This window comes from Hippichthys cyanospilos, chromosome 1 (assembly GCF_059441005.1).
Source record: "Hippichthys cyanospilos isolate Australia breed blue-spotted pipefish chromosome 1, RoL_Hcya_1.0, whole genome shotgun sequence".
NCBI classification, from domain to species: Eukaryota; Metazoa; Chordata; class Actinopteri; order Syngnathiformes; family Syngnathidae; genus Hippichthys; species Hippichthys cyanospilos.
Window position 1 is genome coordinate 17,865,799 of NC_142369.1, and position 24,370 is coordinate 17,890,168.

The 24,370-nt window shown below is 39.7% G+C and overlaps 1 protein-coding gene across 1 annotated transcript in view; it reads left to right on the top strand.

Moving 5' to 3' along the window:
- stpg2 (sperm-tail PG-rich repeat containing 2) overlaps window positions 1–24,370 on the top strand; it is a 66,377-nt gene that overhangs the window by 33,225 nt on the left and 8,782 nt on the right. The window contains exon 13 of the mRNA XM_088422447.1: window positions 4,159–4,325. Coding sequence (XP_088278573.1) covers window positions 4,159–4,320 — 162 coding nt within the window. The 3' untranslated portion in view covers window positions 4,321–4,325. The remainder of the gene's footprint in view (window positions 1–4,158; window positions 4,326–24,370) is intronic.

Sequence of the window (24,370 nt, forward strand, 5' to 3'; positions counted from 1 at the left end):
TAACATTCCTTTGCAAAGTTTGGTTGGATTCATTTTGCTACCATGTTCTTGGACCACTGTCAAAGATTCAAAAAGATTTTATTGTCACATGTATAGTACTATACCACACAGTGAAATTCTTAGTCTTGTCTTTTTGACTACATTGTTAAAATCAAAATTCTCATCTTCATACTGTGGTTCTAAACACAGATTTGTGTTATAGTCCATATTGTGAATGACATCAATGTCTTCATCATTTGTCACCATCATCATTTAATTATGATGTAAATGTGCTTGCTTTTCATCTCTAACATCATCCATAGGAGCTGATGTTGCATCAACAAGCTGCATCATGTCTTTAATCATTGTCAACCTCAGTAGATGACAACAGACTAGCGTCATTATTGTCAAGTGCACCTTACTAAAATGGAAAAATATATATTTAAACCCATGTGTGACATTCTGAGGAAAATTAGTCCACGGGTGGTCAATTGTGTTAAACTACATCCAGGATTCCCCAAATGTTTTGCAATTTTTCTATAGACACAGAGAACTATTATACCAGTCAACTCATTTTATAATCACTCATTTTATGTTTAACTGGAAGTTTTATTAGCTAAAAGCACAAAAGAGGGCTTTTTTTTAGATTGTAGGTTACAATACAGGATCGAAATCTTTCTCAATTAGATGGTGTACAGTGGAAAAGACCAAAAAACAAAACAAAACCAACCTTACTGTTCTTTCAAACATTGTTAGATTGGACATAAATGTGTTAATAGAAAGCTTATCACTTAATAATACTCATACAGTATATTCTGGACACTTTACTTTTTAAAATTAGCTGAACTGATCTCAAATTTTAATAAAAAAAAGACTGACTTAAAACATGAAATGATGTGTAATATTCATAGCCCATCAGATATTATCGTAACATATTAACATCTCTTAACATATTCGCCTACTAATATGGGAGAAGCCCCATGTCAAAGAGATAATGTCAGCAGCTTTGTAGAATTTTCTTTCACTTGTAACAGCTGCCATTTGAAGAGCTTATAATGTTGCCTAGGTCATGTTGACTTGTGATAATTGCTAAGAATTGTCCTTTAAAAGACATTACACAAGCGGCCCATTGCTCACTTTGGTCGCGTAAGGGATAGAAAAAATCTCAAAATTGACTTGATCATCGGAATGCGTGTGTCCTGCACTAGATATCATGAGTGTGAACAGGTGTTTTGAAGTTAAGACACGCTGTCTCAATTTCACTTCAGCAGCCTCTTCTTTACCCCTCGTGTGGAAAGCATGCCGAAGCCTGCGTCTCAATAATTAGCCTCGTGACTGTGGGTACGTTTCAACACCGCGGGCTATTCATTCGGCACAGGGATGAGAGGGTGGCAACGATGAGTGCGGCGTGACGGATGGGTAAAGGTGGGAGGAAGAATGAGCTGAGCTGAACAAGGTTGTTAAGGCTGCTGGCGAACAGATGGCGGAGCAGGGGGAATTGTACCTATTTGGGCATTAGCATCAATGCGTGCTCATGTGCGCTCGTCTATGAAAGTGGCTGTAACGTCCTAGCGCTACCGTCTTTGGCTGCATTAGCCAGCTGATGGAGCTCATTTAGAGGCTTCGGCGCTCCACGTGAGTTGCCTGCTTCTGGAGCGTAGGCTTGATTACCTCTTCCCACGTATGACATTCCTCGTAACGGTTGAGCATCATTTAACGGTGTGTATGTGTGTGCTGTATTTCCATATCAAATGACTCCAATCAGATGTCTAGCACAAACACATCTAAATTAAAGGACTGATGTCAATTTTGCAAAGATTGCTATACTGTTCATTATCTCGAAACCTTACTCTGTTTACATCTCCTGATGCGCTGGCTCCACATGAGACTTTGTAGACTCTTAATGATTTCCTCTTCTAGACTCTTCAGGCGAGGTTACATTGCTTGTATTGCACTTTTAATGAAGTGCAATTCTACAGTACATCTAACGAACGCTAATGATGCCTAATATCCAAGCAGGCATAGAAAGGATATTCATCTCGTCACTAATCTTACACGTCTTGTATAATATGCTGTGAAATAAAACACCATGCTCCTCTGCCAGTGATGGAATCTCTCTCTCTCTCTCTCTCTCTCTCTCTCTCTCTCTATATATATATATATATATATATATATATATATATATATATATATATATATATATATATATATATATATATATATATATATATATATATATATATATATGTGCGTGTGCGTGTGCGTGTGTGTGTGTGTGTGTGTGTGTGTGTGTGTGTGTGTGTGTGCGTGCAAGCGGCCTCGCAGACACGCAGTACTTTGATGAATTATCTGGATTCCACGGGTTACATTGAGCCTTCGTTGTTCCTGCATTTTGGTTCGCCACCCAGCAAGTGGGTGATTAGCTATTGCTTCTCTGTTAGCTTGTTTGGTAGCCACAAGTTGCGCTACATTCATGTGCTCTTTTCATACTCGCCAAATAGTTGCTTTCTACACAATAAAAGTGTGTCTTGACACACAACATCCTTATCCCTTTCTCAGTTCTCTTATGTCTCTGCTGCTACCTTTGAAACCACAAAATTGAAAAGATGACCCTTTTCAGTTACGGCACCATTCGTACGTAATGGAGACACAGCGTGTGTAGAAATGGACGCTTTTATATGTTAACCGGCACACAAACTGTACCAAAAGAGTTGCTTCTGTTGAGAAATACTCTTGTGTCGTCTTGTGTTGAGAAAGTAACTCGGTGTTGATGCGCAAGCTCGTACGTGAAGCGGTTACGAACGGCCAAATAGCATGTAGTGTTATCCACTCCTCTTACCGGAGACAGCTTGATTCACAAGAGTCCAACACGCATGCTGAAAGGAGAATCTGTTATTTAGAACGGTCACCTCCAAAATGTTAATATGCAAAAGTAGTTGTTGTTGATCAATTTACTATTGTGCTTGCAAGTGTAAATAATTAGCATTTAGCTTAGAGAGCTGCTGTTGTGCATGTGCGCGTGTGTTCTTGTGTGTGTGTGTGTGTGTTGTGGGAAAGACTTGCGTCTGTGTTCCGACCCACTAACACCATTCCCTGCATAGATCCCACTTTTCCCTTTCCCCTTTCTGACCCAGCCAAACATCCCATAATCTCCCTCATCATTGCAATGCCGATAGTGTTGTCACTTCCAAAGGGGCTCTTAACCATCCACCTCTAGTGCGCCCCCTCCGAGGTTGACCCCGAGTTGAACCGGCAAACCTTTTCCCATCAGGATCAAGACGAAGATCTGAGTGCTCTGGCCTCTTGTGCCTAAATCCCAGCTATTGCGTTTCGGGCATACTGATGATGTGCACGATCACCAGGAGGTCACGGGACGTGGAAGTGGGAGGGAAGCCCTGGTAGTTTTGATTGTTCGCAGGAAGTGGCTGTCAGCCACTTCCTGGGTTGCAAGAATCCTGGAGCTATGTTTGGTTTTGAAAATCACTCATCCACCTTAAAAGAAGTTGGCTATTTTCTTTTCTTTTCTTCTATTTTCTATTTTCTTTTGGTATTCAGACCACAATGGACCGCAATGCATCTTGACACTACGCACTGCAAAAGTGCTCATTTATGATCATATATATAATATCCATAATCAATCAATGTCATGACACAATGGGCAGATACAAAAAATAGTTTCTGCTTTTTTGTTTTGTATTATGTTCAGCATGATAAACATGTACAGTATAAGGTATAATTACTTTTAGTTCAAAAGGATTAGGTTTTTTTTAAAAACATTTTTTACTAGTAGCATTCTAAACATTTTCAATGAACCATGCAAATTATATTTGCATGGAAAAGCATAAAAAAGCCCTGTATTATGATTGGGGAGTGGAAACTAGGTGAATGACTCAAACTAAATTCATTATGCTGTACATTCATTCATTCCGGCTTTTTTTTTTCTATTTTTTTTTAATAGTACTTTGTCATTATTGCGTATTGGACTGGGTACACCCTGAACTGGTCAACAGCCAATCGCAGGGCGCACAGAGACAAACGACCACTCACACTCACAAACACACCAAAGGGCAATTTGGAGTTTACAATATACCTCCTATGCATATTTTTGAGAATTTGGGAGGAAACCAGAGCACTTGGAGAAAAACCTCGCGGCAAACTCTGTTTGTGTTTTGTGTCTAGTTGAGTCCAGGTATCATGAATACAGTGCTGAGAGGAACCTTCAACGCAACTCTCAACAATCCTCTGATGCATCAGCACCGCCTGGCAGCCCACCTTCCACCAAAGGACAACGCTGTTGATGCCGTCTTACAGAATACCTTCGCCGTCATCAATAATTCTTAAGTTGGGTAGGGAACACACACCGTTTAACATCTTACAGAGACCCCCTTCCACACATATTACAGGAGAAATCGACATGTCCGTAACTTAAACTTACACCGTAGTACATCCATAGAATACATGTTTGCCTGAAAAATACATCCAAGACATCAACCAAAGATCGTTTGAATATGTACAGTGATAGATCATTTCGCCATAAATCCATCTGTAGATTTGTAATGCTTTACTCTATTCTGATCATCTTTTTTCTAATGCTAGCAAGAAGCAGTTTGCAATGTTTCTTCATTAACCCTGAATACGACAGAGCCCCCCCAATATTTGATTCAACTAAAATTCTCAAATGTTAAATATCTAATCTAAAAGCTGCAAGGCAGCTTTCTAACATTTTGCTTTTATAGGCTTGTAACAGCTCCTGAGGGATCATGTTTTATTTAATGACCAGTAGCTCAGGAGACATTTCAAGGGTGGAAAAAAAGCCATTGGAATCCTTAAAGGTCCAAGACCTTATTTGCCGACTGAGCATAAATCACCAGGTCGTTCATAATGGAGATTTCTGCTGACCCAGGTTGCATAGACCACTCATAACTCAGGAGGTTCACCAACGTGGGCTGTGCTTGCTGACGAAATTATCCTTTTAATGGACACCAAGCAAATTCCGATTTCCCCATGGGAAATAATGCCAATTGCAGTCGTCAGTTCCAGGTTCAAATTGTCAAAAATAATACCAACATTTAAAGAAGTGCCTGCTTAATTGTTACACTTAAAAGAAAAACATTCTTGTTGCGCCTGTTGGGGTCCTTGATGTTGTCAGTCTCTGGTCCTTTATTTTCCCACAAAAGTTTAGGCGTGGCATGTTGCTTTTGAGTAAGTTTGAGTTGCTCAGTGACAAGTTGTCAAAACTCTTAAGCCGTCTCAAGCCCTCAAGCTGTCAAAGCTGTCTTCCTAGTTTCCTTCCGGGCCTAGTTTTTCTTCAACACTATGCTTTGTTCAGTCTCACTATTTTTTAATATAAGTACTTCTCTCTCTCTCCTCTTCCATGCCCTGTCTTCTTTTGGGTTCATATTCTGCACGTCACGTGGTGCTTCTCTGCCATACAAATGTAGATTACCTACCAAACATAATGGGTAATCCGTTTTTGAAACGCTCCCTTTTAACTTTAAAGTTAAATACAACTGAACTATTCATGGGCAGTGATTTTTTGGTTTACCACTAGAGGGAGCCTGGATAACACTTGTGGTGCTCATACCTCACTGCAAAGGCATTGATTGTAAATAAGTGCAAGCTTGTGTACAAGCAGAGGGAAGATGAGAAAAGTCTGCTAGTATTTACGCCTCCCTTGACAGTCGTCTTTACCTCCTTTTTTTTTTTTATCCCTGCGAGCTGTTTTACATCAGCGATCTAATTAAGTGAAATAAATCAGGCGGACGCAGCCCCACCTGATTCCCGGACTGTCTCCCGCACCCCCAACCGATTGTATAAATCTCCATTATGGCGCATTACGCGGCACATCACTCATGTTGTTTATTGGTAGGGAAAATATGCAAAGAGCGAGGCCAGTAAAAAAGTGATGAATGCTCAAACGGGCGCTCCGCCGCGTCAGCGGGCCACTAAGCGACGTCTCGTGCGGGCTCAAAGACGTACAGTGCGTCGTCCCGCCGCATGGATTTCATTGTACTCGCGAATCCAAAAGGCTTCGTTTTACGGCCTCATTTGCTAAACCGCTCTGATTCCGAGGCAGGGGCATTATTTAATCTAATCAGCTCGACGCCCTCCCCTCAATAGATCTCTTGATAACTGTAAAATGGAGGTTAATCAGTATTTTTTTTTTTTTATTGGTTAACAAACGCCAGACAGCTGCTGGAGTAGCCACTTAGGGGAGATGATTCTGTATGCAGATGAACCTGACTTTACTCGGGGACAAAGCAATACAGCCCTTAATGATGTCACTGTCCAATAAAAATGCTTTTTTTTTTTCATTTTTATACCAAAAGAAGAGCCACAAAAAAACAGATACACCAATAAAGATCCAACGAATACAATACAGTCCGCATTAAAATGGAGATTTTGCTTTATTTTGACACAAGGTGACAAAAAAAAAAATCCCTTTTACATAGGCTTGCAGTTTTATTTGTCACAAACATGTTAGCAAACATGAGATCAAAGCAGCAGGACGTTGTGTTCATCACAACAGGGGACTTCAACCATTGCAACCTCAGGACCGTTTTCCCTAATATTTGATTATTATTTGCTCGATTATGGGATGTATCTGCTTGGGAAGCGAACAGAATAAGAATTTCACTGTGTGGTACATGTGACAATAAAATCTCTTTGAATTTTGGATTACTTTAAGGGAATTTCGACTTTAACTTTATTTCACATGGATCTAATGTAAAAATCCAGAGCCTCTCAGCTACAGCATCACGTGTGTGTGTGTGTGTGTGTGTGTGTGTGTGTGCGTGTGTGTGCGTGTGTGTGCGTGTGTGTTTGCGTGTGTTCGTGTATGTGTGATCTTATGGACAAGTTTCCACTAAACTGACAGGAGTAGATTTTGATGCTCCTGGCAACATTAACAGGATTCCAGTGCTGGAAACGGATATGGATTCGTTTGAGTAGAAGTCCTGGATGAAATTGGGGCGGATTTGTGTGTCTAGTTTTATTTCACTTGAATTTTAATGAAATATCTATTTTAATGTGGTGATTGCTTGACCTGGCTCTTTATTATTCTATTGAAATGTATTCATTTTCCCTACTACCATTTACATTTGAATCCAAATCTTCATTAATATTTTGTAATTTATGGAACAGTTTTTGTTTTTTCCCCTCTACAGAATGCTTCGACCTCTGGTACATAATGTAGCTTCTCATATGAGTGAGGACCTACCGATGATTTTCTAAGTATAGATGTCTGCTGGTCCTCGCCCACGCGAGACTTTCTCTGTCAAAAAGTGAAAGTCATCAGAGCTCAAAGTACTTTTAAATCAATCCCCCCCGCTGACCTTATAACGCGCAGCGTCAATACATGCAAATGAAAAGCTCTATACTTAGCCTCCCATCATCTGGAGGTGACAGGCACGAGGCAACGCCGCGGTGGGAAGCCAGATTAGCTGGTGTCTTTAATTAAAGGAGAGAATACAGTACAGTATAGTGGGGGAAAGTGTCCACGCGGAGGTTAACGAGCGCTGACAAGGGCGGGTCAGACGAGAACGCTGCAGCGAGACGGATGTCAAATTCGTTTACCTTATGGATGCCGGTGTAAATACCCATCCAAGCTCGCTCAATAGCGGCCCCTTGTTTAGATTGTTTTGGTTTGAAGTAGATGTTCTACGACTGATACTAGTACTAATAGTCCTACTAAGAAAATGCCCAAATGAGCACCAGTCGGAAGCGGGTATCTTTCTGACGACGATAGCAGGTTTATGCTGGCAACTCCTTTGTGATTGATACCTCACTTTTACAATGCTTTGTCAACAGAATTTGTTGGAAATATACGTGATTCACGACGCTGGCTTTTAGAGGGGATTGAATTAGAAAAGTACATGGAATCTTACAGGTACACCTAATTGGATGAAATTTGACTAATGTTTCATAAGCATTTCCCCCCTTCTCCCCACAAATAAATATACAGGTATATTGTAAATGTAATCATAGAAATACAAATCGAATGAAAAATTAACATATTACAAATCAAATTGAATCATTTCTGAATCTAAATCTCTGTGCCGGAAGAGATGTTTTTTGTTCTCTCAACTTTGGCAAAAACAGTTTTTGTAGCTACCTCCATGCAATTACAGATCATTTTGAAGGGACTTAAGTATAGAATTAGAATATATGAACATCTAAATTTCCTTTTTTCAGAAATATTTGCCTTTTCTTTTAAATATTTCCATTGTGGAATACAGTGTTGTATTTTTACCATAAGACTCAATACATTTTTCATTGTCTGAAAAGAATTTCTTGTCTGTGCACGCTATCTGCTTTCATATGCTCACACACAGACACACACCCACACACACACACACACACACACACACACACACACACACACACACACTATGGCTTTCCCACCTGTGTCTTATATTGTGACATATTGTATCCATCCCTAAGCTGTGTTTGCGGCAGTTGCCGCTCGGGGCCACTCATCCATCTTGTCTCTCTTTGCTTTGGGGCACGACTACTACACTGATCCTGATTGGCAGTCATTATGTGGAGTCCCCCATTCACCCGCCCGGTGGGAACGCACGCCTCATTGGTTCAGAGCAGATTTGCGGGCGGGTCTAGATGATGGAGGAAGAGAATGAGGAAGGAAGTGTGCATGCATGTTTTTATTGATGGTCTTCTATAGCACTTTGGCTTTTATGCTTAATGACTTGCGGTGGAACATGTGCAGATAGCCAGAAGCTGAGCTGTGCTGTTATTGTTTACTGGATAGATGTGTGGACTCAAAGGAAATGACACAAAATCGCTTGGATCAATGCTACAGTATTTTTTTTTTTTTACTTACAATTTATCATTTAAATCTGGGTTCAAAATAATATGCTGCTTGCATTTTAACATTTACAGAAATTCAAGATGAAAAAAACTGAGAAAACAAAAACAAACTGAACATTATTTCTCTCTCTTTTACGGCTTACTACACCATCTGACAATAAATGCGATGTTTTGATTTCAGTTTTTATTTTGTACCCAGTGAGAGTGGCCATTGCGCAACAGCCCATATATATATATATATATATATATATATATATATATATATATATATATATATATATATATATATATATATATATATATATATATATATTAGCCTGTCTTTTGCTTCATCCTCCTCCTGTCTTCTTTCTTACTTTTGGACATAATCCACAGAATACTTCTGGAGTGAATGAAATTGTGTTTGCTGTAATGTCTTATTGTTCAGAGCTAATCATTGACACTGATCGATTGGAAAATTATGACATTACAACCAATCACCCGTTTGGCAAAATATTTGCCAAACTGAACCATTGAATCTGTGTGAATCGTTCTTTCTGACTAAATTTTAAAATCCTTTTATTGATAATTCGTTACCGTTTTGGCAGGAGTTTTACTGTATACATTCGTCTTATTATTTGATGTTTTGATGGCGTTGTTGCGCTCATACCTGGGCAGTATGTCTGTGTATGTGGTCTGTGTGTGTGTGCATCTTTTTCCTTGGTGTTTCAAGCGTACTGAGCCACTTTAAATGGAAATATACTTGACATTTAGGAGGAGATGTAATCAGCGTCCATTAGAAAGCAGCTGATTTCCTCCTCGAAGCTCCCACTGCCTTACCACCACCACCCCCCACCTCACTCCCTCCCTCTCCATCTATTTTCCATTCCTCTCCACAGTATATCATTTCTTTCTCACTCTTGTGATTTATTTCTTTTCCGCCCGTACACCGCTTCCGGCTCCTCTGTCTCCTTTTCAATCGGATTTACCTGTACGCTCTCCTCCGCCGCTTCCTCCCGTCGTTCCTTTTAACCGTCTTTCCCCGACGCCCCCACCGGGGCGTCGTAGTTGAAGAATAGAGGTCTGATTTCATTTCCATGTTTTTCCTCGACGTCATTACTGGGGCTTATTGTCGAAAACACGGCGCCGTCCTTGCATCGGGGCAAATCATGCAAAGTAGTGAATCATCGGTGGTGGTGTTTGGGGGGAATATGCTGTGATTTAAAAGAGGGCATACAAACAAATCCACCATGATTGATGTTGATACTCGGCTGTGAGTCAGGACACCTTTGTGTATTGGAGTAGTTGATGACTTGATTGGGGCCTCCGCTCTCTGTTGACTGGACGTCTTCTCTGACGTACATCTGCCAACGAATGGGGTTATGAAAACACTAATGGCTGCTTTGAGATTCAATAAATAAGGATTTTCATTCACAACTAACTGTCCCGTGGTGATGATTTAATCAAATTTGTACCCAAGATGGAGACTCTAACCACATGCTGCCCGAGCTTTACCTATTACATGTGCATGAGACATAGTTATTCCAGGGCCCGTGTTGCATATGCGACAATCTACATGTAAGCTACAAGCTTTGCTGATTGAGACTAAACACATTGCCGACTCCTCCTGAGACAATTATTATCCCCTCCGTTGCAGCAAGTAAGGTAGACATCATTCTCACAAAGTAATCTCGAGGAAGTGCATGTACATACTGTAAGCCAGCGGTCCCCAAGCCCCGGTCCGCGAACCGGTACCGGTCCGTGGATCAACTGGTACCGGGCCGCGTGGGCTGCACCCGAAATCATGTTTTGGAAATGATTTAGTTTAACAGTTCATACGTTTGTGCTTGATGTATGTTTTTTTGGCGCCGCTTCTGGCCGCTGTTGATATTACATGCATTGTGAGTAGAATGATGTGGTTTTTAGAGTAATTCTTGGAGTAATTCTTATTCCACTGATGTAATATTAGCCAGAGTACTGCATTTTTATGAGTGGTGCATAATGCATTATAAACAATACAAAACAAAACAAAACATAAAGACAAAACATGAATAAAAAGTTCACCTTTAAACTGAGCGTGAGCATTTTAGAAATTGTCTCGTACATTTGCACAGTAGATAAAGTTACCAACCACCCACCCACCATTTTCTTATCAGCTTGTCCTCACAAGGGTCGCGGGCTTGCTAGTGCCTATCCCAGCCGTCTTTGAGCAGTAGGCAGTGGACACCCCGATCCGGTTGTCAGCCAATCGTAGGGCATACAGAGACGAATGACCGTACTCATACTCACAAACAAACCTAAGGGCCATTGGGACCACGCTGAATCGAATCAGATTTTTAAGATCACTGGTGGAGTGAGTTGAAAGGAGTGGAATACAAAATGGGTAGGAGAGAAGCGGCGGGGTTAGGAAGATTGGCAAGGGCCAAAGAGCAGAAACATGAAATATGTGCCAAGTTGGCTTCAAAACGTTTGAAATACGCTGCCCTTCTGGCCTCGGTAAACATGAGAATAAACTGCTTTATAACTGTTCCTTTAGGGCTTCTACTCCGAATTGAAATATGTAATTAGTTTCCGTTCGATCGATGAATTCTCCACGTCTGCAAGGTGACATGGCTGTCAATTTTTCCCACGGATGGGCCGATAATAACGCGCCCCCGAAACACAAAGCACACACTCCAAAAAGAAATGTTAAGTTAATCCATTTCTCCATCTCTCCGCTGTGCGAGATTGATAGACAGATTCGGTGGAACGCCTTCAAGGCAACACGATGAAGGTCAAGTGGATTTCACGATTTTTTTTTTCCTTGAAGAGAGGAGCTGTCAGGATTTGAACTCTTAAGGCATATGTATATTTGCAGCCCGGGCTTTGTCTTTGATCTCTATCTATACTGACAGGATATGTTGGAACCTTCATATCATTGTATTAATAATGCAGAAGGAGTTTGTTCTCTTTGGGCCTCCAACAAGTCATTTTTCACCGACTTCGTTGTGCTTTGAAGCGAATCTTCTGCCTGTATATTCACAAAAGTATGCTCCCCTTCAAAAATAATGGAAAAGAGAGGCCAATTCCTCCTTTTTTGCCGCCACTGAAATAACATTTAGGTTTGACATCAAGTGATCCACAGCTTTTATATCCTGGAATGAATCCAGAATTTACCACTTTAAAGGGACAATGTGTAAGATTTAGACCGTTTTACATTACATACAGCAAGAGGTGCTGCATTTACCATTGTCTGTAGCTGTAACAGACATGGCAGCCTCTGGAGGGGTGCCACCCCCCATATAATGCAATTTAATGATAACTAGCCCTACAATTATATACTGTTGGTCGTTAACAACACATTTATTTGCACGTTTTTAACATTTATATTCGTTTAATTTATTCCTTTTGAATGAAAAATGGTCTAAATCTTACACATTGATCCTTTAATATACAATATTAGTTTGAGGCGTACTCAACATGAAAGTAGAGCGCTTTCTATGGGTGAATTGTTATTATAATTGTTAACCCCTATATTGTTTTTCAGTCTACGGCAATTTTCTTTTAAATTGCTTGGTCTCACTGTTGTGATACTTTTGCAGTTAAGTGTAGGCGTCCACAATGACTGGAAGGTGCTTCTGACCATTTGTTATAATTAACTAATGCTGTCCATATGTCAGTGCTTTTATTCTTACTTTTGGCCTAATTTTGTATTCATCCATCTGTTCTGTGTTTTGTTTTTCAACCTGACACAATCCTCTTCTTGCAAGTTCAATTCTCATGCAAATTTAATACCAGGGCTCAACTTTTTCTACTTGTTCAAGAAAACATTTTATGCACACATTTTTTTTAACTACCTTGATGCCTTGAGATACAAGTGAGCCGAATTGAAAGGTCTTCAAGATCTGAGTCATTTTTTTTGTTTTCTTTTTTTAATATTTCAGATGTGAGAGCTGTGTGATTGCAGTGAACTTAACCGGCAGCACTTTGGCACATACAGTGAACAGATCTTCCAATCAGATGCTTCAAGCTGTTTTTTTCTTGTTTAAATTACATTTTACTATCAAATTAAACACGTGGTGTGTTTCCATTACCCTCAGATTCGCGTAAAATTCAAGTTGCGCAAAAGTACACTGATCTTGGAAATGCAGTAATTAAAAAAAGGGGGGGAGGGTGGGCGGGGGTTGAAATGTGTTGAGAAAGCTTTGAAAACACTTTTCTTCCAAATTTCCATTATAGTCATGTAACCCATCACGTCACATGACATGAAGCATTGCTCTTATCTTGGATTTTACTGCCACCAGGTGGCTAAGACACACACGGACACACACGCACCAGAAGGAGCAGCCCTTGTTCAGGGAATTGAAGAAACAAGGGGCAAAAACAATGTTATGATTTGCTGAAGTTTTTTTTGGTTTTGTGGTTTCTTTAAAGTTGGCTGCTGTGATAGTTTTTTTGTTTTGTGTGATTTTTAATATGCAGTTGTGATATTGATTTGCCGTTATTGTATTTTTATTTTTAATTCTCTATGGTTACATTTTTTTTTTTTGTCATTTTTGTGATGTGGTGGCATGGATCAGTAGTTGAGTCCCCCAACGGAGAACTTGTGTGTTTGATGTAGCTGTACTGACTATTGTGACCATGTTGAAGTGTGTTTGAGCAAGACACTGAAGTTGCCACTGAATCTCTGTCATCAGTAGGTAACTAAGTTGTCAGTGCAAAGTGCTTTGAGTACCTAAAAAAAGCGCGGAATAAATCCATTTAGCATTAGTTTTTGCATTGTAAATTTGATGTTTTCATATTTGTGTTTCAATTTGATATGATTAGTTTGCTTTTTGTATTGTATTTGTTGCGTTTTTTGTTTTTTCATTCTGCGCTTCAGGACCAGTTGTGTAACTGTATGGAGCATGTCTTTTGGTTGCATCATGCAACTAACTCGCATGCTTGTCAATGAGCCAAGAATAATGAGTATCTCATCTGGTGCATGCTGTCATTATTTGTTGGACTGTAACATTTATTTATCAAGACAAGATATTGACTCAAGTATAGACAGCTCATTGATCATCCTTTTAGAGGATACATTAGACGCACATTTATGCTCTGGTGGGGAAGAATGACATGATATATAATTTAAAAATGTAGTAATGAAGTATCGTGTGTCAAACCCAGCATGCTGTTGCTTTCTAATTATCCTACCCTCACTTTTTAAGCATGCAATATACTATGAAATATAATATAAAATAAGATCCAAATGATCTACTATCTTTATATTCCTTTATTTATATGAAAATATACTTCACATTTTTTTTATTCACACAATATACAGCTGTATCTTCATCTTGCTAGCTGCATGAGACATGCAAAAGGCATATGATTGAATGCCTTGCAACCCCTCTCCCCGATCATCACACATTAGTCATTCTTTTACATTTATTTTCTCACAGGGGGTATTTCTTTTAATCATTTTTTGCCTCTCTTTACATTTATATAAATGTGGTCCTACACTGTCCACTAAAAAGTACACAAACACAAACACAAATATCTTAAGGGTAGCTCTGTGAAAGGCTGCATAGCATGTCCGCTTCACAGGTCAGAGGTTCCCGGCTCCGGCCTTCTTGGGTGGAATTTGCGTGTTCTCCCTGTGCCCATCTGTGTTCTCTCCAGGCACACCGGCTTCTTCCCACATTCCAAAAACATGCATAGTGGGTATACAGTGTTCCCTCGTTTCTCGTGGTTAATGGGGATCAAAACCCCCCACAAAAAGTGAAAATCACAAAGTAGTACCCACCAGGGTACCAGAATTTTTAAAGTGTGAAAATGTTTCTACTTTACATATTTGAAAGAAAAATTTCTGCATTACACATATTTACTTTAATCTTTAATTAGTAAACCTTCTACAGAAACTGTACTGTTATCCCTTCCCATTTCCATCCCAGAGTTTACACTCAAAATTCCGATTCGTTACAACAACATTTGTAATATCTTCCCAAAGCCCCCTTTCATCTTCATCGTACTCTTTCAGTCATGCATTCTCCCTTGTGTGAGATTCACTCGGAGATAGCTACTGGAGGTACTGTTGTCAACAGTCAATAGCTTGGACAAGACTGGCGAGGCAATCAATCAATCAGCAAACAGGCGCACAAGACACATGATTGGGTTGTAATCCGATCTAACCCAGTAGTTGTAATCCACTCCTGCCCTCATTGGTCGCTGTCGCGCCGGTAGCCAATCATGTGTCTTGTAGGAGCGCTCGTGAGCAACAGAATGTTGCCTGATAATGATATTGAGCTTGCACAACACTGCCTCTCACACCCCAAGGCTAATATGTGCTGTCACAAATGAAATCTGTCATTGCCAGTGAGCCATTTAAGTGTAAAAATCCTGTACTTATCATTTGAAACTTTGGGGTGTTTTTTGCAATGAAGCACTTTGGTGTTTGTCTTTCTCTAAAGTGCCCTGTAATGACGGCATCATTCAAAAGACAATGGCCTTTCTTTTGAGCAGGGCAGCATTTACTGTTTGCACTGCAAAATAGTTCTGTTTTCTTCATTGGTACGGATATTTAAGCTTCTTTTCATTCGTAAAAGCCCGAGCAGCAGATGGGAGAGGAAGATGTTAAGACACAGCCTTTACCTGCAGATAAAAACCATCAAAAGCGATATCCGAGCTGGTGTCAGACGATCTGCGGGGGCGGAGGAAACCCACCGGCCTTGGTCAGGCCATTTGTAAAGATTTCTTGCAAAGAATATATATCACTTCTGCTCATCCTGCCTTTTTCTTTATTACGGCTCTCCGAAGTGATTAATCAGTGTAATGCATTTAACCAATTATGCCTGATTTGATCTGGCTGCAGGGCTTATTTAATAGAAATCCTCTGTGATTTACGAGGGTATGTTTATTGCGGGGATGTGTCGCTGTCCAAATGGACGTTAGGGTGCTTGAAGGGCTTTCGAGATATGCTTCGGCCAAGTTGACTTCTGTGACAAGAAAGAGAGGCTTGTGGGTAATAGTAATTACCCCAAATTTTGGTTACCCTAAATTTGAGTAAGCTAACACCCCATCTTACTCAATGAATACAAATCTTTTCTCGAAAATGTCTTCAATGTCATGAAATGAGCACTTTGTCCCCAAAACATTTTTTCTACTGCTCCTCAAAAAATGACAACTTTAATAAATAAAACAGTAAAAAACTTTTTTTTCTATAAAGCATCGCTTTTTCTCAAACCCTCTAATCTCATGAAATAACTAGTTTTGTCTCAACAAACTATTTATTGAAAACTTTTTCCACCAAATAAAAATTTTAGATTTTTACCCCAAAAAGTGACCTTTATTCACCCCAAACAAGACACCACTCCTTCATAAATCTATGACTACGTTTAGAAGAGTGTTTTACTCTAGAAAATGCCTGCCTTGAACATTAACACTTTACTCATGGACATTATTTGGTAAACAAATAAATGCTATTCAAAACTCGAGTATGCTTTATAATGTGGATTATTCAAAGTGGTCACCTCTTGCCAGATAACAGCTTTGCATGTCGTGGTATTTTCTGAGACAGCTTCATGATGTAGCTCGCACTCTATGACCTGGCATGACTTTCAGTTCACAACTGTGCGTTTTCAAAAGTTAATAGCCTGAATTTTTTTCACCTCTAAATATGTTGGACATCATTTAAATTTTAAACTGAGAGTATACTTATTCAGCCTTCTTTAGCAATGGGGCTATTTGGTCTATCAATATTATGGTGAGTAAGTTATGTTTTAATGTCCAAACTATGCCTTTAAAAATCCATCTAGTGTATAGGTTTTAGTGACATCAAACAAAAATTCATTTAACGAACCAATACATTTCAATTATGAGCAAAAACATGTTCTATCACATCAACATACACTTTTTTTTGGAATCATACAAGAAGCAAGAGGCATGGTTTGTCGCTATCTTTCTGCTACAAATGAGCAAGTGAAAACATGTGTTTTTAAAGGTTTTTGTGGTACAGGAAAAATAATTCAGCTATCAAATTAATCATAAACAAAAAGTTGACTTTTTTTTTACTGAAAATGGCTATTCCTTTAGGGCAGTGGTTCTCAAGCCATCTTTGCTGCGAAAACCAGCACAAAGCATTTTTGGGTAAAAAAAAAAAGGAAAAAAAAAGACTTTAAACATGCCATGAAACATAAAACATAACTTTAGACTCGTTCAAACTTAATTTGTATGGGGCCACAATAAATAATCAACATAAAGTGTGACTACAGGAGAGGTCTCTTAACAAAAATAAACCATTAACTTAATTATGAATAAATATTTGTCCCCCCCCAAAATAGTCACGATAAAGTGTTAGACCTGTTCTCAAACAAAAAAAAATATAAATAAATATTTGTCCACTGAAAAATATTCATCTTAAAGTGTTCTGTTTTTTCTTAGTAGAGATGTGTTCACAAAAATAAATCATTAACTTGACAGGTAACGAGAGGTGGCATATGACAATTTGGGTCGAATTATTCTAGTGTCCAAGAGAATCTGGCTTTTTACAATAATGGATAACCTCCTGAACATAAAATTTGGTTCATGAACATGTATTTTCCTGAAACACTTAATTCAATCATTATTTTAAGGGATTTTTGCATGTTTGTTTTATTTCAAATATTGAGTACCCCCTGAAGTTCCTTCAACTACCACCATGAGTACTATGTAGTATCCCCATGAGAAAACCTGCTTTAGGGTATTGCCAAATCTTAAAAATAAAAATAAAAAATAAATAAATAAAAACATAAGAACAAGATTATGCAGGTTATTTAGTAGAACAAAACACATTGTCATTCTTTTTCATTCCAGTGGCCGGTGCATTCGGTCTGTTTGTACTCATCTTTTCACCTGCCTAATGTGCCCCCTCTACCCCCAATACACACTCCCCTCATGCACCTCCATGCTCACACCCACACACAGACGGACCATTCAGTTCCGCCAGCTTGTCAGAGTGTGACTGATTGATGACTAGCCAGAAGGCTGAGTATTGTTGATGTCAGGAACAGGACAGGTAGCCCAGACCACATTGAAAATAAGGTGGGGGGGGGGGGGGGGGATTGATGTCTCTATCTTTCATTCGCTCTCTACATTTCCATCTTTATCGCCAACTTCCACTCTCCTTGACCCCCACTGATCACTGTGAGGGATTTGGAAGCGTTTCATTGCAAAAAGATAATCATTTTTTTTCCCTCGCCCACAGTGCTCAAAAGTGTGCGGTCAGTCATGGACGGACGACGTTTGGTTGCACCTTAGCTTTTTTTTCACATTTGAATCACAGCCGACAGTGAGGATTGGAGTCGCCTCCTGTGTAAAATGCTAGGTCGAAACACCCGTAATTTGTAAAAGTGATCATGAGTTACTTCTTGACACAAATGTGCCAATGAAGCCAAGAAGCAAGCTGGAGTCAAAATTATTAATATATGCCGAGGGGAAAAAGTTGTCATATCGTAAGGATATGATGTTTTTACATTATATATTTTAAATTGTCTTTAGGTGGACTCCATACTTTTTTCTGGGGGAAAAAAAGCTGTTCTAACCACATAACAATCTTTAGAAAATACATTTTTAGAAATGTTCCCAAATTCATAAAGTTGTCAGAAATAAGGCATCGCAGTACCTTCACTTCGCTTAAATGGCAGCGTGTTGAAACCTTGCTTTTGACTTTTGCTGCCAACACAAAGCAAAACCAGTTCAAGCGATAACTCGGATCTTGAAAAGAAGGACACACAAGAACCTCGTAAATCAGGGCACCGCTTAAGGCGCATTGTGTTTCAGAACTTTCTGATGTTTTAAATATTGTGAAGGTTATCTTACAATATTGTACCTTTTCCTTTAAAATTCTTTGAAAAATTATGATTTTAATCTCTTAATAATTTTGTGGGAGTGTGACTTTATTCTCATCACCAACTTTATTCTTTGAAAAATAACAATGTTTTTTGTTTACTCTTTGCGTTAGAGGCTCGCCCGCCTGTGTACTTTTCTTCCCTTCTTTTTTTTTCCCGTCTCCTCTCCGTGGGCGGAATTAATGATCTGACGTGGGATGTGCCCTTTCCCTTGCCCCGACCAGCTGTAGCACCACGTTTGCATTAATACGAGCTAATGTGGGGACCGCCCGGCGTTCACCCCCGTCCAGGGGTTCTGTGGCACTGGCAAATTTAATGACCTGACTGGGGAAGCCACCCTTTACTACTTGGCCACATGCCGTCTGGCTATGAGGGGCGTTCTTAAAATAATCATGATGTGTTTTAATATTAGAAACTGTCACGCATGTCAAAGAGAGGTTCGGGTTAGGACAATGTATTATACAACTTATGAAATCAAAGCAGTACCTTGAGTTGCAAAGTGAAAATCGTGGAACAATCAAAGTTCCTGAACAAAAACACCAACCAAAAAACTAAAACACTTGCAAGGAGTGATACTTGTAAGTAATAAATGAGATGTTGCTGCTCACATGTCCTACTCAGTGCAAAATTTCTCCTCCTCAACTCCGGAACCCAAATGAAACTAAAGGATGTGAATAACGTCATTGTGTAGCATGAATTTCTTCTGTCGTTATAAGTTTTTCTCCAGACATGTTTGTTTGCTCGTGTTTGAGAGTGCAGAATATGCAAAGAACAATGTGTCAATGACAAAATCACACGTTGGGGGTATTTAGGGCGTGAAATCAAAATTTTAAGATGGTTAAAAGCTCCAAAAAGTTGACTTTTGATGAATGAACCCCTTTAAGGGGAATGCTGATTTGAGATCCAAGTTGATTGAGGTACAGTCTTGTCCACAAAATGGCTCAAAATGGTGAATGTTTTAATTTCACCGCAGGGCATTTAAAAATCTGATTGTGCCACATGGACAATTTATTTGCTGTTTCACAAGCCATATTGTGGACGCCAATGCCGCGCCTGGGAATATACTGCATGTGAATTGCCTAAATCCATCCAGCCGTATGTGAAGCATCACAATTTGGGGGGGGGGTTGTAATTAAATCGAATGTGAATACCTGACTGAAAATTATTATAAGAATCCCTGCACAGCATACTTTTTCTCTCTTTAGGGTTTTGCAAAATCCTTCCTGTAATGCCCTCACACGTGGGAAAGTAGAGCAACAGGTACTAAAACACTTTTCAGCAAAACGCAAGAAGTTGTATGCCGCTATCAGCCTCAGCTCACACCTCACACTTACATGCCACTCTGACCCCGCCTCTTCTTTCAAGTGTGTTGGCAGGTTAAACTATGAGAGGAGTTTATCTGGTTAGTTGACAGTGCATAGTGATGCCGTTTTACACCTATTGTGGTTGTGTATGCACCACTTTCTCCCCCCATGACAAAAGGATGCTTCATTGTAAAGAAAGCACATATTTTGCTTTTGGTGGGAAAAAAGAGAAACAATCAAATCGTACTCCAAGAAAGATCAGCACTGTCTTTGGTCACATTGTGAGTGGAGGAGGGGACACCGCCCACACTCACACAACATAGCATATGTGAATTATAACAGGGATGATACTGGGAAATAAACCCAAGGTGCGCTCCCTACGGCGCCACGAAGGAAGATGCTAAGAAAAAAAAGTAATGCTTTCAAAACAACATATTGCTTCATGTTTTAATTAGAGCCAGTTAATGTTCCGTGAAGACCGGTGTAGTCGTCGCAAAGACAAGCTGTTCTGATCAAAATGTGTGTACGTGTGTTTACGCGCATTAAAGTTGCAGTGGCCAAAAGCCTGTTGTGCGTGTGTCCAGCCTCCGGGAGAACACCATTAGTCTGCAGCAAAACTTTTTGTCTTTGATCAAATCTTGAGAAACTTTTGAGAAACTCCCCTTGTGCACACAATTATTTCTCAAAAACACATAACACGAAAAAGACCATCCCGCACACCATTTTTTAAAAGTAGAAAATAGGAAGCAATAACATCAGGGACGTCTTTTTAGGTGTTCTGGTGTACCAAGGGTGTTTCTTTTGACAGCTGACAATTTGGTGGCCGAAAGTTACCTGAATATAATGCAAGTTGGAACCATGCTAACTATTGACACAGGAAGTGTAATGCAGTTTTGGTGCATTTGATCAGGTCGGACAACATGACAGTTTTTACCAATGAAATAAATTGAACTGCCCTTAATCCATGCAAGCGCCCCACCAAGCCACATTTACATTTTGTTTTAATTAAAAAAAAAAAAAAAAAAAAAAAGCAAATACATGAACAGAAATTCAAGTAAAGAAATGAACACGTTTTGTAAGTGACATTATTAGTAATTCATGTGTTGGATGTGGCCTGGTGCGTGACATCAAAATCCAGAAGCCCAAAAAATGTGAGTTGGGACACTCACAAGTCAAGGTAATGCTGTTTTTCATTTATTTGACACCCACATGACCATTTGGAACGCTCCAATGTCAGCTAAAACATTTCAATGGCAAACAAATGAATGTTGTATTATTTACGATGACAAGAGACATGTCTTTGTGGTGACCGATTAATATGAAAAAAAGAATAGAATCAGCTGTCAGCATGTTGGGTCAACAAAGCGTAGCGAAGCCTCGCGCTTTGCGCCATGGAGGACAAACATGTTGTCGACGTTATGATGCGTTTAAAGGACCTAATAATCTTTTACGACGTCCTGGATTCTGAACAACTTCTCGTAAAAGACCGTTCCAATGGTCGAAACCATCTGCGCCCATTTCCCCTCCGCACACACGCACGCACACACACGCAAAGAATGACACTTTTACTTAACCCATGCATAGTGTCCTTGCCCTGAGCTCCCACAGGCTAATGTGAGGCGCTCCAAAATGGTGAAATCCAGCCAGTGACGCGCAAACGTGGCACCAGCGCGGACGCAAATGTGCCAACTGGTCCCCGGGGGCATGTGACGAGAGCAAAAGGACGCTGAGAAAGAGTCGTCTCGTGACGGGATGGGATTAGACAGCTCTTGCGCTCTTTCACCTCTTGGCTCCCAATCCACACACTACTGCCTGTCCAATCGACTACTTTTAACAGTGTTCATTTAAAGCGACAGAGCTCTTTCTTGAAGCCGTGACACAATAGCAGGCCGGGAATTTAGTATTTGAGCTTTAGGTTTGGGACTAGCGTGACTTCATCCAGCCAATCAGAAGACATTCCCATTGCTAGCCTGATTTATTTATAAGTATCTGTATGTCTTTATACCTTTATCTTCTTGTCTTGTTTGTTTATTCAGAGTAGCATAGTTTGGTGGTACTCAGCCCACCTCACTTTTTTTGATAGTTTCTGATTAGCTTTTTTTAGGTTTGAGTTGGTACTTGGTATTTCCTTGGTATTTCCTTGTTAGCACGTTGCTCATGCTGCTTTTGCTATTAAATGTTGTTATTATTGACAGTTTGTTGTTCAGGCTGTTTTGGGGTCCTTTACTTTGTTTAATTGTACTTCTGAATTTGCTGCAATTTGCTGCAAGTATGGCAACTGGTCACTTTAGCTTGAATTTTGATTTTTCATTCAATAAAAGAAGTGACCAGTTACAACCAGGACCGAGTGAATCTTTTGACACACGCAAGGGCAGCGGACTAATGGGTTCGGTCCTATTAATATTTATTCAGTGCGTCACCGAATCATCTTGCGGGCCTTATTAAACCTCCTCGCGGGCTGTATGTTTGATACCCCGGTATCAAAGAAGGTGGCCCTTTTGTCCTGGACTGCCACCCGCTAGTGACTGAAATTGATCTAAATGTGCCATTGGTCATGTCACATTATGTTATTATATCCACAAACATATTATTTGGAATACCTATTTTAGTGGTGGAGCATACAACATATAATTGCGTTTGCATAGAATCATTTAATTTGACTTTAAAGTCAACTTGGTAAGGGACCAAATTAAACCTGTAGCTCAATGTACCACAGTAGCTCATTGCATAGTTACTGAAATTATATAGCCTTTTTGTACAGTTAATAAAGGTCGTATCAGTCATGTCAGCAACAGTTAATTTTTACATGAATTCCTCTCGGTAAAACAACTGAAATGAGCACAAGCATTGACTTTGCTGGTTGCGCAGTGTGGCCTTGAATGAGTTCTAGCTTTTGGGTTTTGACATATATCTTTGTGACATGTTGATGGAAGGAAGCTGGAAGGTTAAAGACTCTGACAAAGGCAACTACTAGTCTGTTTATCATGTTTTTTTTTTTTTTTTTGCGACGTGTCACATCTCCGGAGGCTCGTACAGTACAACTGCCAACGTGGCTTTAGCGGCACGCGCGCACACATTCACTGACGCGAAGGCTGTCTTCGAGCGTGGGGAGGTGCTCGTCATGGGCAGCCTCGGGTAAAATGTCTCCTTTTATTAATGTTTCGCCGTCCGCTGGAATGTCTGAGCGGCCACCTCGCCACCAGCATTGTACTGTGGAGAGCGCATAGAAACCACCGGTTAGTAGCTTACACTTCAGTGTTTGTACCTCCCAGTTGCGGTGGGCTTAACACAAATGTAAGACAAACAATGGATTTTAATTGGTGCAAACAAGCATTGTGGTAACTTGATTTCCAAGTGCAAGACGAATCTTCAAGAACAGTCAGTTTTTGATAAGCGACTGCTACAAATTGTACAAAAATCCAATGCCCAGGTACTTTCAACTTTCTCTCACAATACAAATGAAAATAATATATACAGTATTATGCTTGATAAAAAAATGTTTTTTTCTGATTGAGTGTCAGGCATCCAGATCATGCCACTCAGACAAATGAGACATAAAGGCAAACAGACTATTGTCTGAAAGTGCATTTACTGTACACTATCCTTTTTTTTTTCAAAACCACAAGGCAACCATGATATTAGGCTGGCAAAATAATTGAATATAATGTGTTTATTGCCATTTTACAGGTATACAAAGAAATTGGGTGGTTGAATAGCTAAGAGCAGCAGCTCTACCTCCAAAGCCAATTTCAAAACATTCACTTTCATTTTCTTGTAAAATGCTTTGAGACATTACAGTGTTGTTTTGATTAAACATGCAACAATTAGCATTATTGTATGGTAATATGCATACGGATTGTCATATTATGGATTTTTTCTTAGATATCTAATTGAGATCAAGCCCTTTTACAAGAGAGACTGAAACAATAAATATTTACAACAGCAGACAGTAAATGTAATGAAAAACATTGACAAATATACGAATCTGTCCCAGCATCAATGAATGACTCATCTTTAAATTATTTTCAATGAGTAACTGCTGTTGCATACGTTTAATTCCAATTTGCATAAACGAATACGGGGCTAATGCACATCCACAAATACACTGAATGTATACAAATGTACTCACTTGGTGGCGCTAGTCATGTCAGCACAGCGTGGAGGTAAGCAATAGTCCCACGCTTCCTACCTACACATTCATATTACTTTGACCCTTTTCCCTTAAGGTCTTTCCATTTATTTCATTCACTAAACTGCTGATGCTTCTTTCCACTTTTTTTTTTTTTTTTTTTTTTGGTAGGCGGGGTGGGGTGGGGGGCAGAGCTTCTACAACAACACTTTCTGCTCCTGATTCACTCAAGCAAATAGAGTGGCAGAATAACCTCACGGCAGCTAGTTTCATTTGCCAGAATACAAATGGTCAAATGCATGCACGGC